This window comes from Solanum pennellii, chromosome 4 (assembly GCF_001406875.1).
Source record: "Solanum pennellii chromosome 4, SPENNV200".
In the NCBI taxonomy this organism is placed as follows: Eukaryota; Viridiplantae; Streptophyta; class Magnoliopsida; order Solanales; family Solanaceae; genus Solanum; species Solanum pennellii.
Window position 1 is genome coordinate 75577376 of NC_028640.1, and position 25735 is coordinate 75603110.

The following is a 25735-nucleotide window of genomic DNA, read 5'->3' on the forward strand; positions in this document are numbered from 1 at the left end:
CCATTTTCTTCTTCTCCTACTTTAGGTGTCTCCATGAATTCATCTTTTTTCTTTATTGAATCATCGTTGTTATCGTCGTTTCCACCACCTCGTCCTGCCACAATAACCTCGTCCTAGCTCTTAATCCCTCTCTTTTTAGATCCGTCCATCACCACCATTTTCTTCTTCTCCTACTTTAGGTGTCTCCATGAATTCATCTTTTTTCTTTATTGAATCATCGTTGTTATCGTCGTTTCCACCACCTCGTCCTGCCACAATAACCTCGTCCTAGCTCTTAATCCCTCTCTTTTTAGATCCGTCCATCACCACCATTTTCTTCTTCTCCTACTTTAGGTGTCTCCATGAATTCATCTTTTTTCTTTATTGAATCATCGTTGTTATCGTCGTTTCCACCACCTCGTCCTGCCACAATAACCTCGTCCTAGCTCTTAATCCCTCTCTTTTTAGATCCGTCCATCACCACCATTTTCTTCTTCTCCTACTTTAGGTGTCTCCATGAATTCATCTTTTTTCTTTATTGAATCATCGTTGTTATCGTCGTTTCCACCACCTCGTCCTGCCACAATAACCTCGTCCTAGCTCTTAATCCCTCTCTTTTTAGATCCGTCCATCACCACCATTTTCTTCTTCTCCTACTTTAGGTGTCTCCATGAATTCATCTTTTTTCTTTATTGAATCATCGTTGTTATCGTCGTTTCCACCACCTCGTCCTGCCACAATAACCTCGTCCTAGCTCTTAATCCCTCTCTTTTTAGATCCGTCCATCACCACCATTTTCTTCTTCTCCTACTTTAGGTGTCTCCATGAATTCATCTTTTTTCTTTATTGAATCATCGTTGTTATCGTCGTTTCCACCACCTCGTCCTGCCACAATAACCTCGTCCTAGCTCTTAATCCCTCTCTTTTTAGATCCGTCCATCACCACCATTTTCTTCTTCTCCTACTTTAGGTGTCTCCATGAATTCATCTTTTTTCTTTATTGAATCATCGTTGTTATCGTCGTTTCCACCACCTCGTCCTGCCACAATAACCTCGTCCTAGCTCTTAATCCCTCTCTTTTTAGATCCGTCCATCACCACCATTTTCTTCTTCTCCTACTTTAGGTGTCTCCATGAATTCATCTTTTTTCTTTATTGAATCATCGTTGTTATCGTCGTTTCCACCACCTCGTCCTGCCACAATAACCTCGTCCTAGCTCTTAATCCCTCTCTTTTTAGATCCGTCCATCACCACCATTTTCTTCTTCTCCTACTTTAGGTGTCTCCATGAATTCATCTTTTTTCTTTATTGAATCATCGTTGTTATCGTCGTTTCCACCACCTCGTCCTGCCACAATAACCTCGTCCTAGCTCTTAATCCCTCTCTTTTTAGATCCGTCCATCACCACCATTTTCTTCTTCTCCTACTTTAGGTGTCTCCATGAATTCATCTTTTTTCTTTATTGAATCATCGTTGTTATCGTCGTTTCCACCACCTCGTCCTGCCACAATAACCTCGTCCTAGCTCTTAATCCCTCTCTTTTTAGATCCGTCCATCACCACCATTTTCTTCTTCTCCTACTTTAGGTGTCTCCATGAATTCATCTTTTTTCTTTATTGAATCATCGTTGTTATCGTCGTTTCCACCACCTCGTCCTGCCACAATAACCTCGTCCTAGCTCTTAATCCCTCTCTTTTTAGATCCGTCCATCACCACCATTTTCTTCTTCTCCTACTTTAGGTGCCTCCATGAATTCATCTTTTTTCTTTATTGAATCATCGTTGTTATCGTCGTTTCCACCACCTCGTCCTGCCACAATAACCTCGTCCTAGCTCTTAATCCCTCTCTTTTTAGATCCGTCCATCACCACCATTTTCTTCTTCTCCTACTTTAGGTGCCTCCATGAATTCATCTTTTTTCTTTATTGAATCATCGTTGTTATCGCCGTTTTCATCACCTTCTCCTGCCACAAGAACCTCGTCCTAGCTCTTAATCCTCTCTTTGTAGATCCGTCCATCACCACCATTTTCTTCTTCTCCTACTTTAGGTGTCTCCATGAATTCGATCTTTTTTTTATTGAATCATTATTGTTATCGCCGTTTCCACCACTTCCTCCTGCCATAGTAATCTTGTCCTTGCTCTTAATCCTCTCTTTTTAGATTAGTCTATCACCACCATTTTCTTCTTCTTCTACTTTGGATGTCTCCATGAACTCATCTTTTTTCTATTGAATAATCGTTGTTATCACCGTTTCTACCACCTCATGCTGCCATAATAACCTTGTCCTTGCTCTTAATCCTCTTTTTTTTTAGATTCGTCTATTATCACCATTTTCTTCTTCTCCTATTTTGGGTGTCTTCATGAACTCATCTTTTTTTTTATTGAATCATCGTTGTTATCGCCGTTTCAACCACTTCCTCCTGTCACAGTGACCTTGTCCTAGCTCTTAATCCTCTTTTTTTAGATTCTTCATGAACTCATCTTTTTTTTTATTGAATCATCGTTGTTATCGCCGTTTCAACCACTTCCTCCTGTCACAGTGACCTTGTCCTAGCTCTTAATCCTCTTTTTTTAGATTCGTCTATCACCACCATTTTCTTCTTCTCCTACTTTGGGTGTCTCCATGAACTCATCCTTTTTTATTGAATCATCGTTGTTATCGCCGTTTCCATCACCTCCTGCTGCAACAATAATCTCGTACTTGCTCTTAATCCTCTCTTTTTAGATCCGTCCATCACCACCATTTTCTTCTTCTCCTACTTTGGGTGTCTCCATGAATTCTCTTTTTTTTTTTAATTAAATCATCGTTGTTATCGCCATTTCCACCACCTCCTGCTGCCACAATAAACTCGTCCTAGCTCTTAATCCTCTCTTTTTAGATTCATCCATCACCACCATTTTCTTCTTCTCCTTCTTCAGATCTGGCCATCACCACCACCCTATCTACCTTTTTTTTCCATCCCTCCTTCTAAACTTCCCTCAGATCCAATCATTGCCACCAATTTCTTCTTGATGAGGCTAAGTGTACAGGTATTTTCAGCTTGTATTTTATCAAATTTTAGTATAGTTAAAAATACGTCTTATGAAAATTGAAATCACCCAAGCTAGAGATTTGCATTACCTTGATTATTATTTGAGAGGGTAAAATTGATAAAAAGTGAGTTTGGAATTATAAATTACTTAAAGTGAAACAAATCAATTTCAGAAGAATTAATTATATTTGAAAGTGTTACAAATAGTCAATATTTCTTGATATATTATTGAAATTAAATTTCACTCTCCACATGTAATTTTCTAGGGAAAATACTATTTTATTAAAATACAAATACATCTTACTCACTAGAAATAAATAAATAATTTACATTCCATCAGATTATGTTAGTTAATTGATTTAAGACTAGTGCTGATTAAATCAGAAGATTTTTCTTCGTTTAATTGTGCTAAAAAATGTAAATATCTCTTGCGAATAATTAATATTTCTATGTTTCCTTGAATTTGATTAATACTATTTAAGGAATAATTACATCATTTCTTTTGATTCTATTTCTTTTTGTGAAATATGTATTAGACATATATATCGTTGAGTATATATATCAAACATAATTTTGTAACGTATGAACGTGTGTGTTGTTTACATTTTTTAAATTTATGAATATTAACTTATGTTTATAAATATCAGTCAACTGTGTTGGATCTGTTCCTTTAACATGTTTCAATTGTCAGTTTCCTTCTTCTTCAACAGTAATGGTTAGAGATCGTCAAATTTACTTGATAAATTATTAAAACTAATTTCACTCCCTGCGTGTATTTTTCTAAAGAATTACTATTTTTTTTTTAAAAGAAACATTACATTTTACTCACTAGAAATAAATAATTAACACTCTATGAGATTATGTTAGTTAATTGATTTAAGACTAGTGCTTACTAATTCAAACTATTTTTCTTTCCTAAATTGTGCTAAAAGATAGAAATATCTTTTGCGATTAATTAATATTTCTATTCTTCAGTGAATTTGATTAGCACAATTTAGGAAATAATTACTTCATTTTTTTTCGATTCTATTTCGTTTTAAATCAAGTCACCTCAATTGGACTTTTTTTATTTCATTGTATTGATATTATCTTTTCAAACACTTAACGAATTGAACCTCATCAGGATTGATAGCACCAATAAAGCATTCAATCAGTGTAATAATACCACTCTGAATTAATTCTAACCACCAGAAGCAAAAATAATGGTATTAAAAAAAAGAATTTTTGCTATATATATTTTTGTGTTGTTAGGTAATTAATATAAAATCTTTTAAAATATATCACGTGAAAGTTATCACTATAAAGAAAATTAAAAAAAGAATCATTTGCTATATATATGCTTTCTTTACTAAGCTATGTATATAGGAGGAGATAGTCAATTAATTAAATAATTAGATGGGCGCTCAATCTTTGCAATAATAGTTAATACCTCATCTTTGTGTGAAACATGAATTGGACGTATATACGACATTGAGTATATATATCAAACACAGTTTATAACGTATGAAAATACGTGATGTTTACGTTTTTCTAAAGTTATAAATTTCTGAATTATATTTTGTTTTTATCGAAAGAGTGAAGTTTCATGCAAAATAAGAATGTGTTGGCTATCCAGTTTTAGCATATTTTTGTCGTATTATTTTTGTCCTCTTTAGCCCGCTCATCTCCCTCGTTCTTCTGATCAAACCAACATGACGTACCTGCTATTGCCACCACAACTTCCTTCTTCTTGAGACTCGATCATGAACCACCTCCTTGCATTTAGTCCTACCCAAAATAGATTTTATTTATTTAGGTGTCTCTATCAAAGCCATGCCTCTTCATTATTTTACTCTTTGCATTGGAGACGATTCATTTCAAATGAGAAATAATCCTATTAATAAATATTGAATTATTTTGCATAATATGTGTTATTTTCATAAATAACTGAACATCCTGCTTTTCATATCTCCCAAAAGAATTACTACTGTAGAATAATATGATAATGTCATCTACATTCTAAGTTGTAACTGATATACATTTTAATTTTCATTAGTAATAACATTATTGTTAGCTAACACATAATAAAAATCATTTTCTATGAATATAAATATTCTTAGAAATAGATTAGTGTGACAATAATAATAATTGAAGAAAAGCTACTATTCCATAACAATATGGAGATTGTAGTTTTAGGTGAAGCATACATTAAAACTGAGATAGTATTATAAATGGATTTTACGCCTTATTTTTGTGTGACGACTCAATATATGTATCATAATATTACCTCTAAAAATATCATATACTCATTTTTGTGTGACGACTCAATTTAGGTAACAATCTTTTTTGACACCTCAATTTTATGGGAAATATTACGTTGCATACTCACACAAAGATGATTAAACTTGCTAATTAACAAGCTGAGAGAGCTTCATTTTTTCCTTACTTCCCAAGAGTAAATTAAGATCTACATAGACTATAAGTACTGCTTACAGTACGCTCTACAAGAAAAGTGTGAATTATATGGAAATTTTATTGAAAATTAGTACGAAAATTTGCAAATAAGTTTTCTACAGATTTTCGTACTAATTCCCACAAAAATCTCGTTGTAATTCACAGTTTTCTTGTAGTTGTACGATTTTCAGTAACGCGATAAAGGGACTATCTCATTTCATGAAATAAGCTACAGAGGATTGTTCCAGTTTCCAGTATCTGTTAAGAAGCCATAAAGAGTCTGCTTCAATAGCGAATCCATCATGGTTACGATGCCAGACAAAATAAGCATGAGTTCTGTTCTTGATATCCAGTATCCCGTGCCCAAAGCTTGCTTCTCGATAGGCAGAATACCTTGGTTGTGGTTGTGTCATCCTGCAACAAATGAAGCGAGACATTTTTTTTTTTTTGAAACTGACTAAAAAGGAAAGTAATACGATCGATCAAATTGAAGTATATATACTCTGTAGCTAATCCCTCTTGATTTCCTCCATCTCCAATAGTAATATATACCGGGGCAGACTCATCCTTAACTGGACTGCACTTTCGATTTATGATATTGTAAGCAACGTTTGATACACGCTCCTATTAGATGCAGATAACAACATACATAAATTAGATGAAAACAAAAGCTGTTAAGTTTTAGACTGTAACTACATGTATGGTAAGCACGGAGACTTACTGATCGTTCATAGGCATGAACATGACCAGCAAAGACAACGTCCACCTTATACTTCACGAACCATGGTTCATATATAACTCGCATTGTTTCCCCTTCCATATAGTGATGTACATAACTATTGTACATTGGACAATGCATGAGTACAATGAGCCATGGTGTCTCACTCCTGTTAACTTTAGGTAACTCGTTCGTTAACCATTTCCATTGAGGAGTATATTTACCTAGACATAAAGAGAAACAATTATACCACGACGAAACTTACTTACAACTTATTAAACAAATGCTAACTTCTTACCAAAAGCTGAGTAAGAAGACATGACGATAATATAGGCTGAAGCTCTCTTTATAGAGTACCAAAGCGGAGAAGTACTTTGTGAGTCTCTGTAAGGAGTAGAAAATCGATGCTTGTAAGGTACGAAAGGCTTAGATTCACCCTGCAAAAAAAAATGACTATGCTGAATAGGAATAATACTATCAAGTTACTATCATTGTTAGAAACCGTCATCCTCCAGAATAATTATGAATAGGATGCTTACAATTTCAGGAACAAAATCAAGTTCATGATTTCCGGCGGTCCAAATCCAAGGTTGATATGCTGCACTTCTCTCGATAAATCTCCCCCATGTATCCCATCGTATATTGTTATGAAACGGATAATTATCAGCATAAGAGAGGTCTCCAACGAAGAGTAATGTCTGGCCTTTTAGAGGGCTCAACTCGTAATGAGTCAGTGTGCTATTTGAGTCGTATGTCTGGCCAAGATCCCCTGTTAAATAAACAGAACGAGTCGAAAAAAGTCTATGACTAATGTAATTAGTTCAAGCTACATGCTCTTAAAGAAAGATATATAAACATCATCGTCTCGAGGGACCTTAAGACTGGAAAAAATAAAGTGAGCAGTACTTTAGACATTACCAATTAGACCAAATGTATAAGGAACATCAGGTCCAGATTTTGGAGGAGTTACAAACCAAAACTCTCTAGTTGTATTTCCTAACCCCACTTCATAGTAGTACTTTGTATCAAACTGCAATAAGATCATCAAACATATCGTTTTCTTAAGCATTTCTAATTCTTCAATTCAAACATTACGTGCCCAAATGGAATTACATTGTACGTACCTCTAGATCCTTGATGGTACAGTGATGAATATATCCAGACGTGTAATTATGATACTTGTAGCTAACAACAAAGCCCTCCGCGAAGCTCTTAACATTACTATTTTCAGCCCAATAAAGGACTGCATTTGAGCCAGGTTCATCAGTTGTAGTCCAAGAAACAATCACACCGTTTCCTTCATGATCGCCTTGTGTTATGTAAACCTTCAACATTCATTTGATTGAATGAGCTAAATCAAAATACACAAGGAAGCACCATAGACAAGTAACTTGAAGTACTACATACTAATTTGTTTCATCTCATCACGACACTCGAGAAACAATGGCATTATCAACACTCAAAAGCATGTGGATGATAAACACAACAAAGCTGAGCTGAACTAGAATCAACTAATATAGACATCTATATGAAATTCTGCTCCCAAATGCCACAATATTAGCAATGAGAGAAATACACCCCTAAGTTCTCATCAAGTTTAGGGGCGTTATGAATACTCCTCTCGGTTTTTTATTAACAGCCTAATGTTCCTGAGACCATTTGTTACGTCACGTGGTAGAGCAGGGTGTAGCTAAAAGGGCCAAGGTGTTTTCAATACTTAAAAGACAGAAATGTATAAATAAGAACTAATGAATCAATCAGTTACACCTCAATCACAGATTAAATAGAACTCTATTAAGATCAACTTAAACCCTGGATTATACTTTTCAAGGAAATTAAACTCAAAAATTAATAAAATAAAAATCAGAAAAACCTGCTGGGGAGCATTGTAACCAGTTGGCACTTGAAATACATCACTGTTCAACAACATATCCCCATTAGAATTATAATTTCTTACATAATCGCTGCTAATTCCACCATAACACAACTCAATTTTGGTACTCAAAACTAAGCCTATAAGTAAACACACAAATACAGAATAAACCCCTTCAGTAACCATTTCTTTGATTTGAATATATTCAAAAACAAAAAAAAAATGTTTTTTTTGGGGTCAAACAAAGATTTTATTTGTAACACATTAAGGAAGCATTAGTAGAAAGAGCAAAAATAAAAATTGTTCGGTTTAATTTGTTATATTTATGGGTTTAATTGAAAGGGGCTCCACGTATAGGCAAAAGTGTCAAAACTAATTTGTTTTACATAGTGATTGATGTATGTATATATCTGTATGATGTAAGAACGTGGAAAGAATATTCATTATTCCTCTGGAATAATGTTTTATTTCATTATTCTATCATCAGTACAAATAATTCGATAAATTATCTCAATACATCAAATTAGATACCAGATAACGTTAATATTTTACAAATTTTAATTCTGACTAAAGTTAGTTATTTTGGGTGTGTCAAACGATTTCATTTATTTGGATTATTTTTTTTAATATTCTAGTTATAAAAAGTGATTTTATTTTTTCATGATAAGTTTTATTTTATCAACCAAGAAAAAAACTATATCTGAATTCAAGATGTCGATTACAGTTCAATCCTTTTGCGCTAAAATACTAAAATGAATTTAACCCAATCATCTCAATGGGCTTGGTATTCACTTACGAACCAATTATAATCCAAACCATGGTTTATGTGTTGAAATTCCAATTAGACTGAACAATTAGTTTATATACAAAAAATGTGCAAAAATTTCATCTTTATATTTTGGTTTATATGTGTTGAAATTCCAGAGTTAAAATACTTTGCAAATGTTTTCATATATTTTTTCAAAAAGTTGCAGTTCATGTTACATTTCATTTCAATTTTTATTTCTCATACCCGGTCGACGAATGCTGGAAAAAACATACCAAGCAAATTCTTGTATTACATCACATGTACCGATCATACCAAACAGTAATTGATCCATTCCTGTGAAGGAAAATCTAATGATTGTTGTTCAGTGTGTAAAGCAAGTAAAGTTGTTACGTGCTTGCTTTCGATAAAATGATCCGCCAAAGTTTCTCATCGACTCGTGGTAAATTAGTTGCAAAACTCTCCTTACTTACACGGCTCACAACCACCAGTTTACCTCAACAGCACTTCCAGAGCTGTGTGTGAGCAACAGAAAAGAAAACAGGATCTCGTATTTTTCGTCATCAAGTAGACTATTGAATCTTTTCTTGACACAACAGACCTGTGCTTGGTGATTTATTTTGCAGATATCTTTTTGCAATATTTCACCCTAGCCGTGACTAAAAATCTGAATGATACAGACAAACCAAGCTTGAATGTGTTACGGGAGAACGACAAAGGGGACATTCAGGCTTTTCATTGCACCATTCCATTATGCAGTTCCTGCAAATCAAACAAAAAGGTAAGAGCATTATGTCTTTTCCCTCTTCTTTCACATTTACCTCTCTTTTTTAGGTTTTCTATAAAGAGAAACAGTCAGGAGTCGATACCAGCAAAATACATGACCACAAGGTGTGGCTGTTGGATGTTGGCGGCTGCTTAGGCAAAGCGTACATTTGCTTGGACTGTTTCCTTGAGACTGAAACAGCATAAGAGTAATTTGTTCAAATAATTAAATTTAAGCAAAGGAAGTTTATCACTTCTCTCTAAGGCAAATCACCTAAATGAGTTACCTAGAACACTTAATTCTTGAAAGTAAAACGAAATATACCTCTGAGGTTGATGTGGATTCAGCAACCAATCCATACTTCTCAGTTTCTGCAGTTATTAGATTGCCTTCCTCATTTAAAACAGGTAAACCTCGGCCTAGAGATACAAAGAGAAAAGATTACAGCCAAAAAGTGAAAAAAATTGACCCACGATAAGACCAGAAAAAAGGAAACACTAACACAGAGAGACCAAAATGTTAATCTACTAGTGTATAGTTACAGACCGAGAAAAGGTGCATGACTGAAAAGAAACAAAAAGTAACCTTGAAGACGAAAACCAAATTTTGTGACTTCACGAAGCATAATTACTAGTTCTGCCATGATCTCATCTTCCAAATCACAGAAAACTGCATTTTGAAATTAAACTCCTTCTCTCCTCTATTGGTGTCGAAGCCACAGTCACACTCACACCCTTGGAGCATATGATGGAAGTCTATAATGGGTACAACTATTCGTTTTCTTCAAACAATAAAACATTTTGTATTTTGGGGTGACAAACATAAATAAACATTTAGTGCATGATACTCAGAGAAAGTCCTGAGCATAAGTATATGCAAAAAAGTTTTACCTGCAGAAGTTTGATAGGTTCCAAAGGGTGCTTGTTGAGCAGAAGTTGAAACCGATGATAAACTACTACGTCTCAGACCTTCAGCAGCAAGAATACATAATTGAATTAGAAGGAAGACCCCTAGTATTTGATATCTGCACGAAAAGAACATTTTGAGCAGCCAATAATGTCCAACTGGGATCTTTCAGAAGACAAGGAGCCAAAAATCACTATTTCAGAAATGACTATGTGCGACATAGAATGATCCACTACTGTGAAGTTTGATACAGAAAACGTTTTAAACAGTACATTAAAGTGAAATATCTGACTGCCCACACCCCAAGGCACATATATAGAGTCGAAGACACGTCCAATGCCCAATATTTTTGGCAAAGCTAAAGAGTCTCTCCTTTTGAAGACCAGTACTCCCAATATTTCCTTTAAAATACCAGGGAAAAAGCATTTAAAAAAAAATTAAAAACCAGAAGCAGCTGGCAGAAAACTAATAAGCACTGATACAAAAATATAGTCCCAAGGTCAATGAGGAATGTCATTTTTGTCAAATGAAAAGACCATTTTTGTGCAACTTTTTCCTTCACAAGGAAACGAACAAAAAAGATTTTATAGCCAGCAATCTACCAAATTTTGTTAGAGGGACAAGAAGCAATTTTTCAAAAGCAGATATCTGATGCAAAGAGTTAACTGACCATACAACTATTTATGCAACAGAAGCTTGAAGCAATTTACCTAGGTCGCTGGTTCATAGGTTTTCCAATGAACACATAGTGTATGCCTGCAGCACGTTTTGATATATGATAATAAAGTCCTGACACAGAGAGAATTTACTGACTTTAGTATGTGTTTCAGAAACTAGCAGCACTTAATTGGTTTATTGAGTGGCAAATAAAGTCACCTTCAAAATAGAAGAACATGAGATTGGCCCGGATAACCAATTGCAAGATTTCACGAGCAAGGGGAAGCATCTGCAAGAATCAGCAAGAATGTATGTTGTTTTACAAAAATTAGAAGTGAAAGATGATGGAGAGTTCATCAAATGTGCATTACATAGCTTTCAAGGTACTTCTCAATTATCTCTACATGTCAACTATGTCTTAGCCACTTTGGCAAGCTACAACAAAATAAAGGAGTTGAACATGACAGTCAGCAGTTCTGGCAGCTCCAAGGTTAGCCATCAGCAAATAGGGTTTTGTCGTGCCACAAGACATTCTATTAGGGTGGAAGTAATTCTAAACCTTTGTCATAGGTATATGGAATATCACAAATATTAACTTGCAGTAATGCTCCACGAGGACCTCTAGACTTAACAATTGATGAGTGTACAAGATCCAGAGAGTTAAACACCAGCCAAAAGTCTAAAAAGTGTTGCAAGAAATCCAGGGAGTTGTAGATGCTTCATAAGGTTCCAGAGAATGTCCAAATTGCAGTATAATTTTTTTTTAAAAAAAAAAACAGATTTCCAACTCAGAAGAAATCCAGCTTAAGATTTAACTGAAGCAACTTTATCCATAGAGTTTTGTGGATAACATCTATGACAAAGAGTTATATATACTAGTGAGAGAGAAACACATAATTTCATGCCCAGGCTTCGGCAATCTGAGATAACAAAAGCTTATGAAGAAAGGGGTGTACCGAAGGCCACCTTCGAACTGTATACAACCAGAAATCCCTTATCTTGGCTTTCAATCTTGAAAAAGCTGAAATTGATGGAGTGGATGTTGAAGATGAGCGTATCTCAAAAGTGGGTGATGCCTCAGCTTCGTTGCTTGAAGTAGGATCATCCCTAAATGCATAATCCACCATTGAATCAGCCAGGGTGATGCCATGGGAAGCTGCTCTAGAACTGAAAAACAATAAATCATAAATAAAAGGCAATTAACATTGGTGGTCTGCAAAACCATACAATAATAAATAATTGTTACAAGGTAATGTAAGAGGTATGTATATCTTTATATGAAATCTCTGAGAAATGTAGATGAACCTGACTCTTTCTGCAATATATGGAACAGCTGACTGATAGAAAATAAAAAGAGCACGTCTTGCAGGTGTTGGCGAAAGTCCATATGGTCCTGCAACCTGTAATACCAAATTGTGATACGATCATAGATACTTTTGCACAGACGAGCAACAAAATTTGCTGATGCAGTAAATCAAATGGAAAAAATCATATTAGTTAGAAATGTAGACCTGTTTTTGCATTCTTTGTATAAAAATATTTTCGACAAAGACTTGTTACTTATCAGAAAGAAAGAATGTTCTAGTCTAGCACTTCATAAAATTTCTAGTTTGTGTTTGGGTTAAATTCAGCAACATAAACTTAAGGGGAGAGAGTAGTGAACATGAGTAAAGACAAAATCCACAACAGGAGAAAAGCCAAACGGCTCAAGACACTTATCCACAATGTAGAAACAGCAAAACATATATTCATTCAACCTGAGTGATATCACAGTATTCTTCTCCTAATGTTTGCTTCCCTGCACCTGTTGTCAGCATATAATAGAGCATCTGCCCTAAGAGTTTTGCCTGAAATGAAAAATGCACCAACTTCAGTATTAGGAAGTAATGACTATCCTTGCAGTGTAGATTCTAGGTTAACAACTTATAAAATTAGAACCGTCAGGCTTCACAAGTAAGACCCACAGACTATCTCATGTCGTTTGGCTCCACAAAAGAAAAGGAAAGGGTAAAAGAGGAGAGAACTAATACAATTAGTTTTGGTGTTAGGCATGGTTAGAAGAGAAAAACATGATTCTTCTTACCCATCCAATTCTACAGCAAAGAGTAGAATTACGAAAAACCACCTAATTGATAACATTGTCGGTCATCTTCATGATTAAGTCGTCAAGATAAGCAAGTTGCTCTTGAGCTATAATATCACACTGTTCTCGTGATGCCAGGTCATTCTAATCATTTTCACTAATTTAAATTGAAACTCCTACCCAGATAAAAGGAGCACACAAAGTTCTCATCTGACTAATACCTACAGTCATTTTCAGATGTCACTTGTAGTTCTCATTGTTTCTTTGATATCCTAACCCATACAGTACTTCAAACTCTAACCACCAGGTCTTACCCTAGCCAAAAGAGGATCATTCTACGAAAGCTCACAGTAAGAGGTGAGGGTGATTCTTGCTGTACAAACTCCCCATTGCAGTTTTCTCAAGGATTCAGAATTATCAATACCTCAATTGGAGTTAAGTTCTTTTTGATTAGTAATATATCACTTGGCAAATGGATTTTTCCATGAAGTTCATTATTCTACTAAACAGAGTAATCAATCACACAACCAAATGTGAAGGTACATACAAGGTCCTTATCCACTATCAACAATAACAAAAACTGAAAACGAACAGAACTTGGTTTTTTCAACTCTTAAGCAACAAAACTCAAATAAAAGTTCCAATACTTTTTCATTAGTTAACAACTCATACAGACGCAAGTAAGCTTAATAAAAAGAATTACCTCATTCTGGTAAGTTACAGCTACTCTTGTACCTGAAAAACAACTACTTTAAGTTTTAGAAAGATATACATAGTAAAGTAGTGAAGGTAACCACAGATAGGGTAGTAAGAGAGACCGAAGAGGTGACGAAAAGCATCACGGCAAGCTTCATAGACGAAGGAGGCATACTGGTCATCTTTCTCGGCGGCTCTCATAATCTCCGGCTGCGCTGCGAGCGGAAATCTCTTGACGCTGCTGCCGGAAGTTGATGCGCCACCGCCGTCACTGTTTCCGGCATTGGTTGAAGTTCTAGAAGGTTCTCCCGATCCCATGGTTCAGAATTCAGATATACAAATCGAGGCTCAACCCTAAGTAGTGGCTTTAAGCCCAAAAAAAAGTTGTGCCTCAAAAATTACAAAACCTCGAAAGAACCAAAAAATCCTTAAATTGAGTTCGAGTAAGAGGCAAGATTAACGAAGAACCAAATGCACCGAGTTTACACAGAGACAAAAGAGGAAAGAGATAATAGCATTGGAAGGACCAAAATACCCCCAAGTAAAATATAAGAAATTAATATGAACTTGTTGTAATTATAATTAAAAATCATATTAGCTGATCTTTTTTTGAATTAATTTTTTCTATGATAGATTAAAATGCAACTTTGTTTAAAAAAAAAAATTTTTGAGATTAAGTTTTTTTTGAGTGTGTTTATACATGTCTCGAGCTGAACTATCAAAACATTTTGATTGGTGAAGGAATTTTAAAAATTGAATAAATAAGGTGAAAATAAAGTTATGATTAATCTGAAATAGTTTGTCAAAAGTCATTCATTTCAATTGGTTTTTGAGAATGATTAACTATAGCTAGTTGTATTGTGATATCTTGTATGGTAAGATTATAATTGCTTTTTGCTTATACATATCGTTTAGAATTCACGGTCAAATATTATATAAATAGAAATTATAGATATGGCTTGACTTCAAAAATGACCTTCACCTTTGCCTAAAATTTGTGATATCTTGTGATTATTTTGCGAATTTGATTTTTCACGCAGGTGATTTCCAATTCAATCAAGATCATGACATCCCAAATGAAGGCAAAGCAATACCAAATATGGACAAAACAGGCACACCACAGACCAGAAGAAGCATTACTAACTATTAACCAACATTTTTACAGGTTATTAATATCACAGAAACAACTGTTACGAGTTGAACGTATAACATTCTTCATTCATTTCCTATTGTCTAAAGCAAGTTCAATTTGACGTGTGTATTTGCAGCTTTGGGGTGTTCGGGGATACCACATAGGACATAGGATTGAAAAAAGGGTGTTTATCTTTGGCTTTGTAAAAAGTTGCAGAGTTATTAGCAAAGATTTCATCTGTTAGCGGTTAATAATTGTCGTTGTCATCCAAAATTAGGAGGTTGGATGGTGGTATCAATCTCTATCGAGGAATAGATTCAATCCATTGAGGACAAAATGCTTAGTTGGTGAACAAACAAGGCATTTCGGGTCCTTAGTAGCTTTCATTTTGGTTTTGGTTTTGGTTTTGGTATCTTTATTTTGTTTGGATTGAAGCTTTGCTTGGTCTTTTGTTGTAAATTGGGCTTTCGGCCCAAACTTTAAAGGAAAAATTACATAAATTAATACATTTAAAAAATAATTACTGATTTTAGTGATACTTTTTGTTTATTATCATTTATAGTAATATTGTGATAAATCTGTGATATGTATTTAAAGTGTATTATGTATGCCATATATTTGAATTATAATTTTTTTTGAACTATATTATGTTTGTTTGGTAAAAATTTGTCATTGTATTATAAGTGTATTTAAAATGTGTGATAAATGTATTATTCATCATTAAAACTTATATTATATGTTAATAATAAATTGTTCTTTGTAATATGTATTAAACTTGTATTACAAATGAATTAAAGTGGTCAAATGAAAAAAAAATGTTATTGCTATAAATGGTAAATATTTTTTTATTATAATATATTTATGTAAGTTTCCATCTTTAAAATTAAAAAAAAAATAACATAGTTGATAAATGTATAATATATGTATTTATCAAACTATTATATGAAAATTCCATTTTTAGTGGTTTAGAGTCGAGAGGAATGATATATAGGTCAAAAAACACATCTTACTTGATTAGACATATACGTTATATTTTTGCTCCTTTTAGTTTAATTTGTTCTCACTATTCACACAAACTAGACAAAGAGCAAGAAGGCAATAGTCATTGTACTATACCATATAGTATGCCTTTTTCATCTATTTCTTACTTTTGTTTTTCGAAAATAACTTTTTAATATTGATCGATATAAGAGAAAATCGTGAAAAAAAAATATAGATAAAAGGGTGGATTTATGTATATAAAGGATGGACAGAATATCGAATCTAGCAAATTATGTATAAATTATAACCATACACTATCATTATTCGTCATTATTGCTTTTAATTTATATTAAATATATATAGTAGCATTAGATTTTTAAATTTTAAATTCATCTTTGAATTAGAATTTTTTAGTGGAATTGAACTCACATTCACGAATATATTGAATTGATTTTCTAGTGCCACTTTTAATCACTATTTCCTCCTTTAATAGGGTCATTACTTTCTTTTTCACTCTCTTTTACTTCATTAAATTAATTAAAATAAATAACAAATCGTGAGATCATATTTCATTAACCAAATTTTCCAATACAAAAATCTTTTTCACTGGTAGAGTATTTCCCGTAGTGGGAAAATGTCTTTTTAAAAATATAATGAGAACACAACTTTGTAAAATGAAAGGCACAATGTGATATATCATGCTTAGCATGGTTCTTTATCATCAAGTAGGGTATATATCCACTAACTAAAATTAGGCATATGAGTTCAAATAAACTTTTGCAATATGCTTTTGCTTTACTAGTTAGTCATTTTCAACGTATTAAGACGAAGTGCGTGAGCACCTATTAATCTCGAAAAATATTATGTATATATTTTGAAAAGTTATCATTATGATCTTCATGTCCCTTAGGCCCTTGAGCAAGAGTACGCGAGTTCGAGTTAGATTGTATTTTTTTACAATGTTTAACTCGTTTTATATTTTAATTGACATATTAAAAATAATAATATTTTTGTCATGCTCAAATTCTGAATCCGTTTATAAATTTGGACATGTAGTACTTTTTTATATTCTTAAAGTATTCCTATGAGGGGGATCAAAAAGTGTGTTCTGAGACTTTAAGTAAATTAATACCAAGTAAATGGGAGACATAATAATGAAATTAAAAAAAAAACAAAGTTATATTAATGTAAAGCACAGGAAAATGTCACTGGATGCCATTCAAATCATTAATAAAGGGAAAAGCATGCAATTTGATATAATACTCTACTATATACTTTTGAAAAATGCACTACCACTGTATCAAGTATGATTAAATTTTGCGCTCTTTAATCATGTCAACATCTTGGGATCTGCTAATTAATTTATACAACTTTTTTTTTCCTAGCTACTTTAACTTTATATGTGTTTTATCCGTCGAAAGGCTCATAGGAAACTCGAGAAGTTTGTATATATTATTTGATCCTATTCGAATCTTCTTCGTCATAATACATGCTATACATATGAAACTTATTGAATTTTGGTAATATATATCTTAGATACTTAAATTGTGTACTATCCTTCATTTCCAAGAAGATGATTTCCAAAAAAAATCTAACATTTAATCACAAGGGTTTTTTTTGTCACATAGTCTATGGATTTTACATAATTAATTCCAATTCATAGTGCCACCAATTGATGTAACAAAAAGATCTACTAGTGATCATTTTGGTACGTTACAAAATATTCCATGCCACTCACATTATAACAAAAAAGTATTTGGTAATGATGTTATATTAAAAAATTCGACTTTCTTGTTTAGACATATGTAATTATCATTTTGCAAAATAAAAAAAAATAAAAATAGGGTCCACTAATAGCAATGATAAAAAGCAAATTTTTCTTTTTTCATTCATAGATTAGTACATAAAAATTAATTAAACATACAAAAAGACCAACTTGGGATTTGTATGCTTAGACCCAATCCAAAAATAGTACTTCATCACATCCCTTTAAATTGCTACTAAAAATATAACAAAAAGGGCAACAAAACCTACACTAGACCAAAAACAAAACAAAAATAAAAATTGCGTACACACCAATCTTTTTCTTCGTTCTTTCTTAATAAAATATGAAGGATAAGCAAACCCTTTTTTTTCTTAAGCATTTTCAGTTGAAGAAGCAAGAAGTGGCTGTGCCAAAGAGGACTTAATGTGACTTGTTGGCCTGTTGTTACAATTATCCACTGGTGATTGAATTGCAGCTGCTGCTGCCTTTGCAAATTTGGATTCTTCACTTTTGCCCCATAGAACAAAGTACAATCCTGATATGATCAACACCGCTCCGATTATCCTGTAAAATTTAATTTATTTATATTGACATGTTACGATTATATATATATGCAATTATTTGATAGCGGTGCGAATGGAAATATTAATTTAGAGAGAATATGATGGACCTACAAAATTTTGTTTGAAAGTTCTTGAGTGATTCTTGAGGAACAAAAAAAAGTTTGACACATATAAATTATAATATAATATATATATTCATGATCAATGTAACCTAACTACATGTAATGGCATGAGGTGAAGGAATGTGCATTGTGGGGTCTTTTCAAAAAATGCATAATTGAGGAAAAATGTAACTTTCTTCTTTATTTTATCATATTCCCTTTGGAGTTACATAATCAGTGATAGAGTCAGAATTTTTTTGTTGTGTTACTTTAGAATTCAATAATTTATATATAACTAGACTAATTTGTTTTTACCTTTTCCCGACTATTACTAGATGTAACATTAAAAAAAATATAAAAATTTAAGTTATATACACTGATAATATAACATAAAATGAAATAAATAATATACCCGCCCAAGTAAAACTCCTCGCCTAACGCGAAGGAAGCCATAAGAGCAACAACAAGAGTCTGAACAGGTTGATAAACAGCAACAAAAACTGGACCCCCTCTGTCAATGCACCATATCTGTACAGCAAATGCTACACCAGATGCCACCACTCCCTGTATAATTATAAGTTACAATTAATTCGACTTATCATTTTCGTATAATAATATAAATTGATTAATTAATAAAAAGGAAAAATAAATGAAGTACACAAAATATTGCTGTCATTTCACTATCTATAACTAACTATATGTCCATCTAGTTATTATTTTGTTTGTCTTATTGCATAACTACAAGAGAATAAAGTGTGTAGGGAAAATATTGCGAAAAAAAAAAATCCATTTGTTTGACTAATTATCTTATCATGTCACATGTTCTTTTCAATTGGAATTTATGATCGTTATTTTGGTCTGTTGTTGATTTACATACATTAATGTCTCACAAATAGCTTGTTTTTATTTTATTTTCAACCGAGTGATTGTTTGAACTTTAATTTTTAACAAAAGAATATTTTGACATGAAAAATACTCACAGCATAGAAGACACTGAATAGTTCAGCACCAGAGTGAACTAGCCAAGCCTGAGGGTCCCTTTCACAGAAAGCCGCGATGATCAAGAACTGTATGACTCCAAAGAAACACTGCCACGACGTGACCGAGAGCCTAGCCGGGTACTTCTTGAGTACGGGGGCTTGCAACACGAGCCACCCGGCCCATGATAAACAATGTCCAATCAAGTAGATGCATCCTAAAGTCCAATTTTTACCATTAGCATCACCTAAAGCAAGTAACATAGGTGAAGTCCTCTGTAGCGGTGGATTTGGGCTGTAAATTGTTGGGCCTTTGTATAATGTAATTACTGATGCTCCAGCTACACATAATAATGTTCCACACACTTTTGATATACCATCTTTTCTATTCAATCTCACTGTTTCAATCCTGAAATAATGAATCAATAATTAATATATCCTGACAGTATAACGAAATATAGCAATTTCATTTATTATAAAGATGATCTGATAGTGTAAATATTATTTTTATGTCGATAGTGTACAAATAGAGAGAACTTGCCTGAGTAGTACTGCCATAAGAAATGTTATGGCAGGTACAGAATTTTGTATGGCAGAAGCAAAAGTAGGGGAAGTATTGTCCAACCCCAACAAGTAGAATCCTTGGTTAGCAGTAATTCTACAAAAATAAAAAATTAAAAGTTCATCTTTTTTTTCATAGCAATTATTGTTCTTTCCGTTTCAATTTACGCGACATTTTTTCGTTTTTCGAGAATCAAACAGTTTAAGTTTGATTGTGAATTTGCGCATTAAATTTTCAGAATTTTTGAAATGAAATTTATATATTTGTAAACTACGTAAAAAGTAGTATGAGTCATAATAATTGATAATTCAAAATATTTAAAAGATGTATAAACATATAGATTTGTTTGAATCTCGAAATCCGAAAGGTGTCGTATAAATTAGGACGAAGGGAGTATTTTCTTTTCCCATGATAGTATATCCTACCCAATAACTGCTAGGAGGAAGAATTGAATGGTAAAATTCCAATTAAGTTGTGGCCTGTCTTTCCTGATCAAGAAAAAAACAAACACACAAGTTATTACTTTCAATCCATGACCATCTCAAATTAATCAGTGACGGAGTCAGAAATCTTACGTACTTTTCAAGAAAGTAAGCAAATGGAAGAAGTAGAAGCAAAGCAAGAATGTTTCTATAAACAGGGAAAACAATCTTGCTTATTCCCATATTAAGTGCAGCTCTAGAGACAACATGAAAACCAGCATAACCAAATTGCAAAGCCAACATGGCTAAGTGAAGTTGCATTTTTTCAGGCATAGCAAAACCCATTATTCTCTTAGTAGTGGATGAACCACTAGTATCTGCCATTGAAGAAAATGAAGTAATTTTTGAGATGATTATAGCTAAAAGAGAGAAATGAGTTGTGATGGATGTTTTAGGTTCTTAGAGTTAGGGAGGTATAAATATAGCTAAAAAGAAGAGTTTTTTTTTTTTGACCCTACACTATGGGGTCCTTAAAATATGTTATGTCAACTGTTTTAACCTTCTTATGTTTTGGGGTGTCTCCCACATTCTTCCTTCACTTAAAATCTAAAAGAAAAAAAAAAGATTTTTTTTTTATAAAATGTTATTTGAGTCAATTTACATTAGCATATTTACTAACTATAGTATAGGCAAGGAAAGAGTGGATTTCTCAGACGGAACATTTAATAAATAATGTTATTATTTTAGAGTTGATTTTTCGGATGGGGATTCAGTTACTAGTGTTATTATTTCATAAGTCACTTTTTTAAAGTATTGAAAATATTCTCGGACTTGATGAATTATTAGTTTCATCCCTGAATTGTTAATCACGACAACCTTAAAAAATACTCATTTATTTGATTAACTTAACTTAAATACACTTTCGATCTGTTATATAACATAACAAGTGATCTCAAGTTCTGTAGAAGCATAAAACTTTTAAAGTTAAGGGTGTTTTGAAGGCAGTCATCAATTTGGGGATGAAATTAGTGATTCACATTGAATTTCGAGATGTTTTCAATATTTTCCTCTTTCTTTTTTTATAAAAATGAAATAAAAAGAAAGAATTTTCTAAAGTAACTATTTAAGAAACGATCATTTCACACATTCATATTTTCTCACCACGAATTCATTGCATTTGACAAATATGACTTCAAAACTTACTACTAGTATATACTAAAATTGTAGTAACTCCACACATATTTTTATCCATGCACCATTTGAATAATATCTGAATCTATTGAGTCTATATTACATTTATGTTAATATATATCAAATAACTCTGACTACTAAAATTCTATCATACTAAAAAAATCGTCTAATTGTTTTTGTGTTTGTTAGAACTTAAAATCTAACCTTCTCTACTTTTTACATATTAAATTTATTGATAGCGAAAGGAATAGAAATAAAAAATTTAATTTCTTCCCAACAAGAAAAGAAGAAAATTAATTTTTTTAGTTAAATAATAAAGTAAAAAGCTCAAACCTTCTCAGAGGATGACAAGACAACCCAATCCATGAGACTCCCACTATGAAAGGAAATGAGAAAAAAGAAGATCACAAATACAGTGTTGTGTCTAAGAGGTTCTGTTTTGGAAGCATGCCATTAATGATGATGATAATTGATGAGTTGTGGGTAGGGTCAGGGGTGGATTCAGTATGTTGATAACAGATTCGATCAAACTCAATAATGTATAGTAAAAAATTCATTAAATATATATAAATTATTAGTTTAAGAGTTAGTAACGTAAAAAATTAAAATATCGAATCTATAAATTTCTAAATTTGATTTCGCTTCCCGAGTGAGGGTGGGGGATTGTGTAGGGGTAGGTGGTGAGCAACCATCAATGGATAGAGTGCACGAGGGGTGGTGGGTACACACACCCCATGCATGCTTTAGTTCATAAAAACCCCACTATAAACCCCTCCACACAACAAATCCTGCTAAGCTCTACGTTGGGTTTCATTTGTTGCCTATTGTTTGTCTGCCTGTGTGCTTTAGCTTCACGCGGCATGATCAAGAGGTGGTAAATAAGCGAGTTAGATCAACTACGAACAAGTTAAAATCGATTAAATAGATAACCTTTGTTCTAATATTACGTCATGTGATTCTTGTTGGTTTAAATATTTAGACGAATCAAAATAAGATAAATTAATAAACATATCGTAATTGAACTTTCTTTCAAATTTGTTTCGATCATATATGAATATAGTTAAAATAAATCAAGTAACATGTCATAATCCAACAGGTTCAACATGACCCAGCTTCTCGTTTGTTAGCTTATTTTTGGAAAGAAATTAATGTATTTTTCTTAAATTATTGATTTAAATTTACATAATTTTCATTCTCAAAAAATATTCATATTGCAATTGCATTTTGATTCGTTGGGTCAAAAATCGACGTAGAGTTCATAACTTAACCGTTTAAATTATCAAAAGGTTATTTAAATATAAATTAATTTTTTTCACTTCTAATTAAGAGTTCAAATCGTAAAAAAAGATGTTTCACATAATATAAAGTAAGATATCATAAAACTTATAAAATAATATGCTAGCTAAAACTGAAGTTTATTGAGAGGTTAGTGAATATATAAAGCTCCCTTTTTAGTCCAATGATTTAACTTTAGTGTTTTAAAATGTCTAGCCTAGCTAGTCTACTCTATAATTTTTATTGTATAAAAAAACAAATACAGACTATACTAATATTGCTTCTCATTATTTCAAGAATTTAATGAAATTCAAGTCACAAATAATTTTAATAACTTTATATATATACCACATGTTGTTATAGGTATGGACCATTTGTATGACACAAACTTGTAGACCATAAATTATTCAAAATATGTCTTAATCACTTTCATATGAGTCCACTCGTGATTCCATTCGTGTTACCAAACATTTGACCAAATCAAATTTTAAAAAATTATCAATGATTTTTTTTCTTTTTTTTATGTATATATACAAAAATTATAAATTGAATAACTTAACGAACCATACTTGTGAACGTTTTAAAAATCCTCGTCTGGTAAGCTCACGGATTAAAACCAAATAATTGACTACTAAATCTACAAAAATATTACTCCTAGTAGGAAAGATTTATTTATTATTCCAACAAATACCGATAATGACAGCTCGATTGAATTCAATAGCTTTTGTTAAAAAAAAATGTACTTATATTAAAAAATCTATTCAATAAGTGCACGTTCAATTTAGAATCTAGTTATTAATACTTAAAAATAGTTGATCTAAAAACTAAAACTATGCATACATGATGATGAGTTCACCCTAATTTTGTCGATACGAGAAATAATTTATTATGTAAATAAATAAATATTTATTCATAAGTCAAATTTATCTTTAGTACTTATGTTCTCCTAGCTATTATTTCGATAGCTAAAAAATTCTAAAAAATTTTCTTTCTTTTACCAAATTACAATTAAAATGGTTTAGATAAAACACTCTCTTTTTGAAAACTTTTCATCCTTTAATATATTGTCAAGAATTTAAGTGAACTATTTGGTCCACAATATATCAAAAAGAAAACGGAAAGAAGATAATTTAAAAGTAGCAGCCAACAAAAGGAAAATCCTTTTTTTTTCTTTTGTTCACTTTTTTCCCCAAAAAATTGATATAAAAAATTTCTTATAGTAATTACTGATAGTACGATTAAGTCAATTATGATGTCTCTTATGACAAATTTTATAGTTTAGAGTTTTGAGTTATATGTGTCGTCAGTAATATGTAAAAGAATTTATACTATCAGATCATTCATCTCTTACTGATAGTAAATTGAAAGTTAGAAGTCTGAATACAAATTTCTTTGTACAAATACTGACTTTGTAGCTTAATTGTTATTATACTCGAAGAGTTGAAGTTGTCGTTCTAAAATTTAAAATTCATACAAAGTTAAAATTCTAATTTCACGTCTGGCTAACTTTGTACATATATAAATTAATTGTTTAATTTAATTAGCCTATTGATTAATGCAACTAATGAAGTGTTTCCAGTGAGGTTTCCACTCCCAAAGGCTAGCTCAAGTGTGGCCTGGGCTTTGCTATCATATTCTTTGCTTTAAGAGACATTTTGTCTCCCATCAATTAACACCATCATTATTCTTTAAATTCTTCAAAGTTTTTTTTTTCTCAAAGAGAAAACAAAAAAGATTGAGAATATATTTTTTAAAAAAAATTATAAAAATTAATAGCCTTTTTAATCCTTAAAAGATGGATCTTTTCTGACAGTCATGGCTATGTCATGTAAAAAGAGCTATAGTTCTTTAGCCAGATTCTCTTAGGATCCATGGCCTCGTACCCCTCCACGTTCATTTTGAATATCGAACACTCGTTAAAAAATAATATTTGATAAATATATTTTATTAAAATATAATGTTAATTGATGTATAATTTAGATAGAGAAGTAAAAATAAACTAATGAAGTACTCCCTTCGTCCGACATTATTTGTCATGATTTCTATTTTTAGAGTCAAACTATAGAAATTTTAACTAATATTTTAAGATGCATCTTTTTAATCATATTAATATGCAAAAAATTGTAATTTATAGTACTTTTCACAAAGTTTTAGAATATCTAATTTATTTATGTAAAATATCGAATTAATGTGATCTAATTTACTTTTAAAAATTAATCAAATTAACTTTCGATAAGCGCAATATGACAAACATTTCCGCACGGTGAAAGTAATATATTTTATTAACAATAATGTTATTTATGTATAAATTTTTTTCACTCAGTAATTAACTAGCTCACACTTTCATACTAGTCTTTACTCTTGCTTTTAGTATATTTTTTTATGTCTATTTTTAATTGTCATATTACAAATTAATTTGACTAATTTTAAAAGTTAAATTAAATTAAATTATATTAATTTGATATTTTAAACAAAAAATTAGATATTCAAAAACTATACGAAAAAGTACTATAAATTACAATTTTTTTGCATATTAATATAATAAAAAAATATATCATAAAATATTAATCAAAGTTTTAAAAAAAATCATAACATTTAAGTGGACAGAGATGGTATAATATAGGAGTATAATTAGCCTAATAATTAAAGATAGGATATATACTATGTGATATATGATTATAGAAGATGAGCACAACCTTGTATAGTCCTATTAATAGCATGTTTGATTTGACTTTTTAAAAAATTGCTTCAACCAATTAATTATTATGTAACAATTATTCAAGTGAAATTTCTTAGCACAATATGTATAATCAACATGAATATGATAGAGAACGTATACAATAAGAAAAATTTCTTA

General features: G+C 31.9%; 3 protein-coding genes across 3 annotated transcripts; all 3 read right to left on the reverse strand.

The window, feature by feature from the left end:
* Positions 1–5367: 5367 nt before the first annotated feature.
* Positions 5368–8312, reverse strand: LOC107017156 (purple acid phosphatase 2-like). The gene is made up of 8 exons (XM_015217433.2): positions 8036–8312; positions 7287–7487; positions 7081–7192; positions 6702–6931; positions 6461–6599; positions 6166–6386; positions 5947–6068; positions 5368–5858 (listed from the first exon to the last, which is right to left on the reverse strand). Exons 1-8 carry the CDS (start codon positions 8219–8221, stop codon positions 5657–5659), a joined length of 1413 nt encoding a protein of 470 aa, XP_015072919.1. The 5' UTR covers positions 8222–8312; the 3' UTR covers positions 5368–5656.
* Positions 8313–9015: 703 nt separating this feature from the next.
* LOC107015722 (peroxisome biogenesis factor 10) lies at positions 9016–14412 on the reverse strand. Its single transcript, XM_015216094.2, has 11 exons — positions 14032–14412; positions 13917–13948; positions 12888–12977; positions 12436–12530; positions 12087–12297; positions 11350–11419; positions 11184–11262; positions 10458–10591; positions 9892–9986; positions 9671–9759; positions 9016–9563 (listed from the first exon to the last, which is right to left on the reverse strand). Exons 1-11 carry the CDS (start codon positions 14225–14227, stop codon positions 9461–9463), a joined length of 1194 nt encoding a protein of 397 aa, XP_015071580.1. The 5' UTR covers positions 14228–14412; the 3' UTR covers positions 9016–9460.
* A 3470-nt stretch (positions 14413–17882) lies between these two features.
* LOC107018423 (protein WALLS ARE THIN 1) lies at positions 17883–20873 on the reverse strand. Its single transcript, XM_015218903.2, has 6 exons — positions 20570–20873; positions 20416–20478; positions 19970–20086; positions 19432–19837; positions 18864–19015; positions 17883–18351 (listed from the first exon to the last, which is right to left on the reverse strand). Exons 1-6 carry the CDS (start codon positions 20794–20796, stop codon positions 18159–18161), a joined length of 1158 nt encoding a protein of 385 aa, XP_015074389.1. The 5' UTR covers positions 20797–20873; the 3' UTR covers positions 17883–18158.
* Between the last annotated feature and the right edge of the window lie 4862 nt (positions 20874–25735).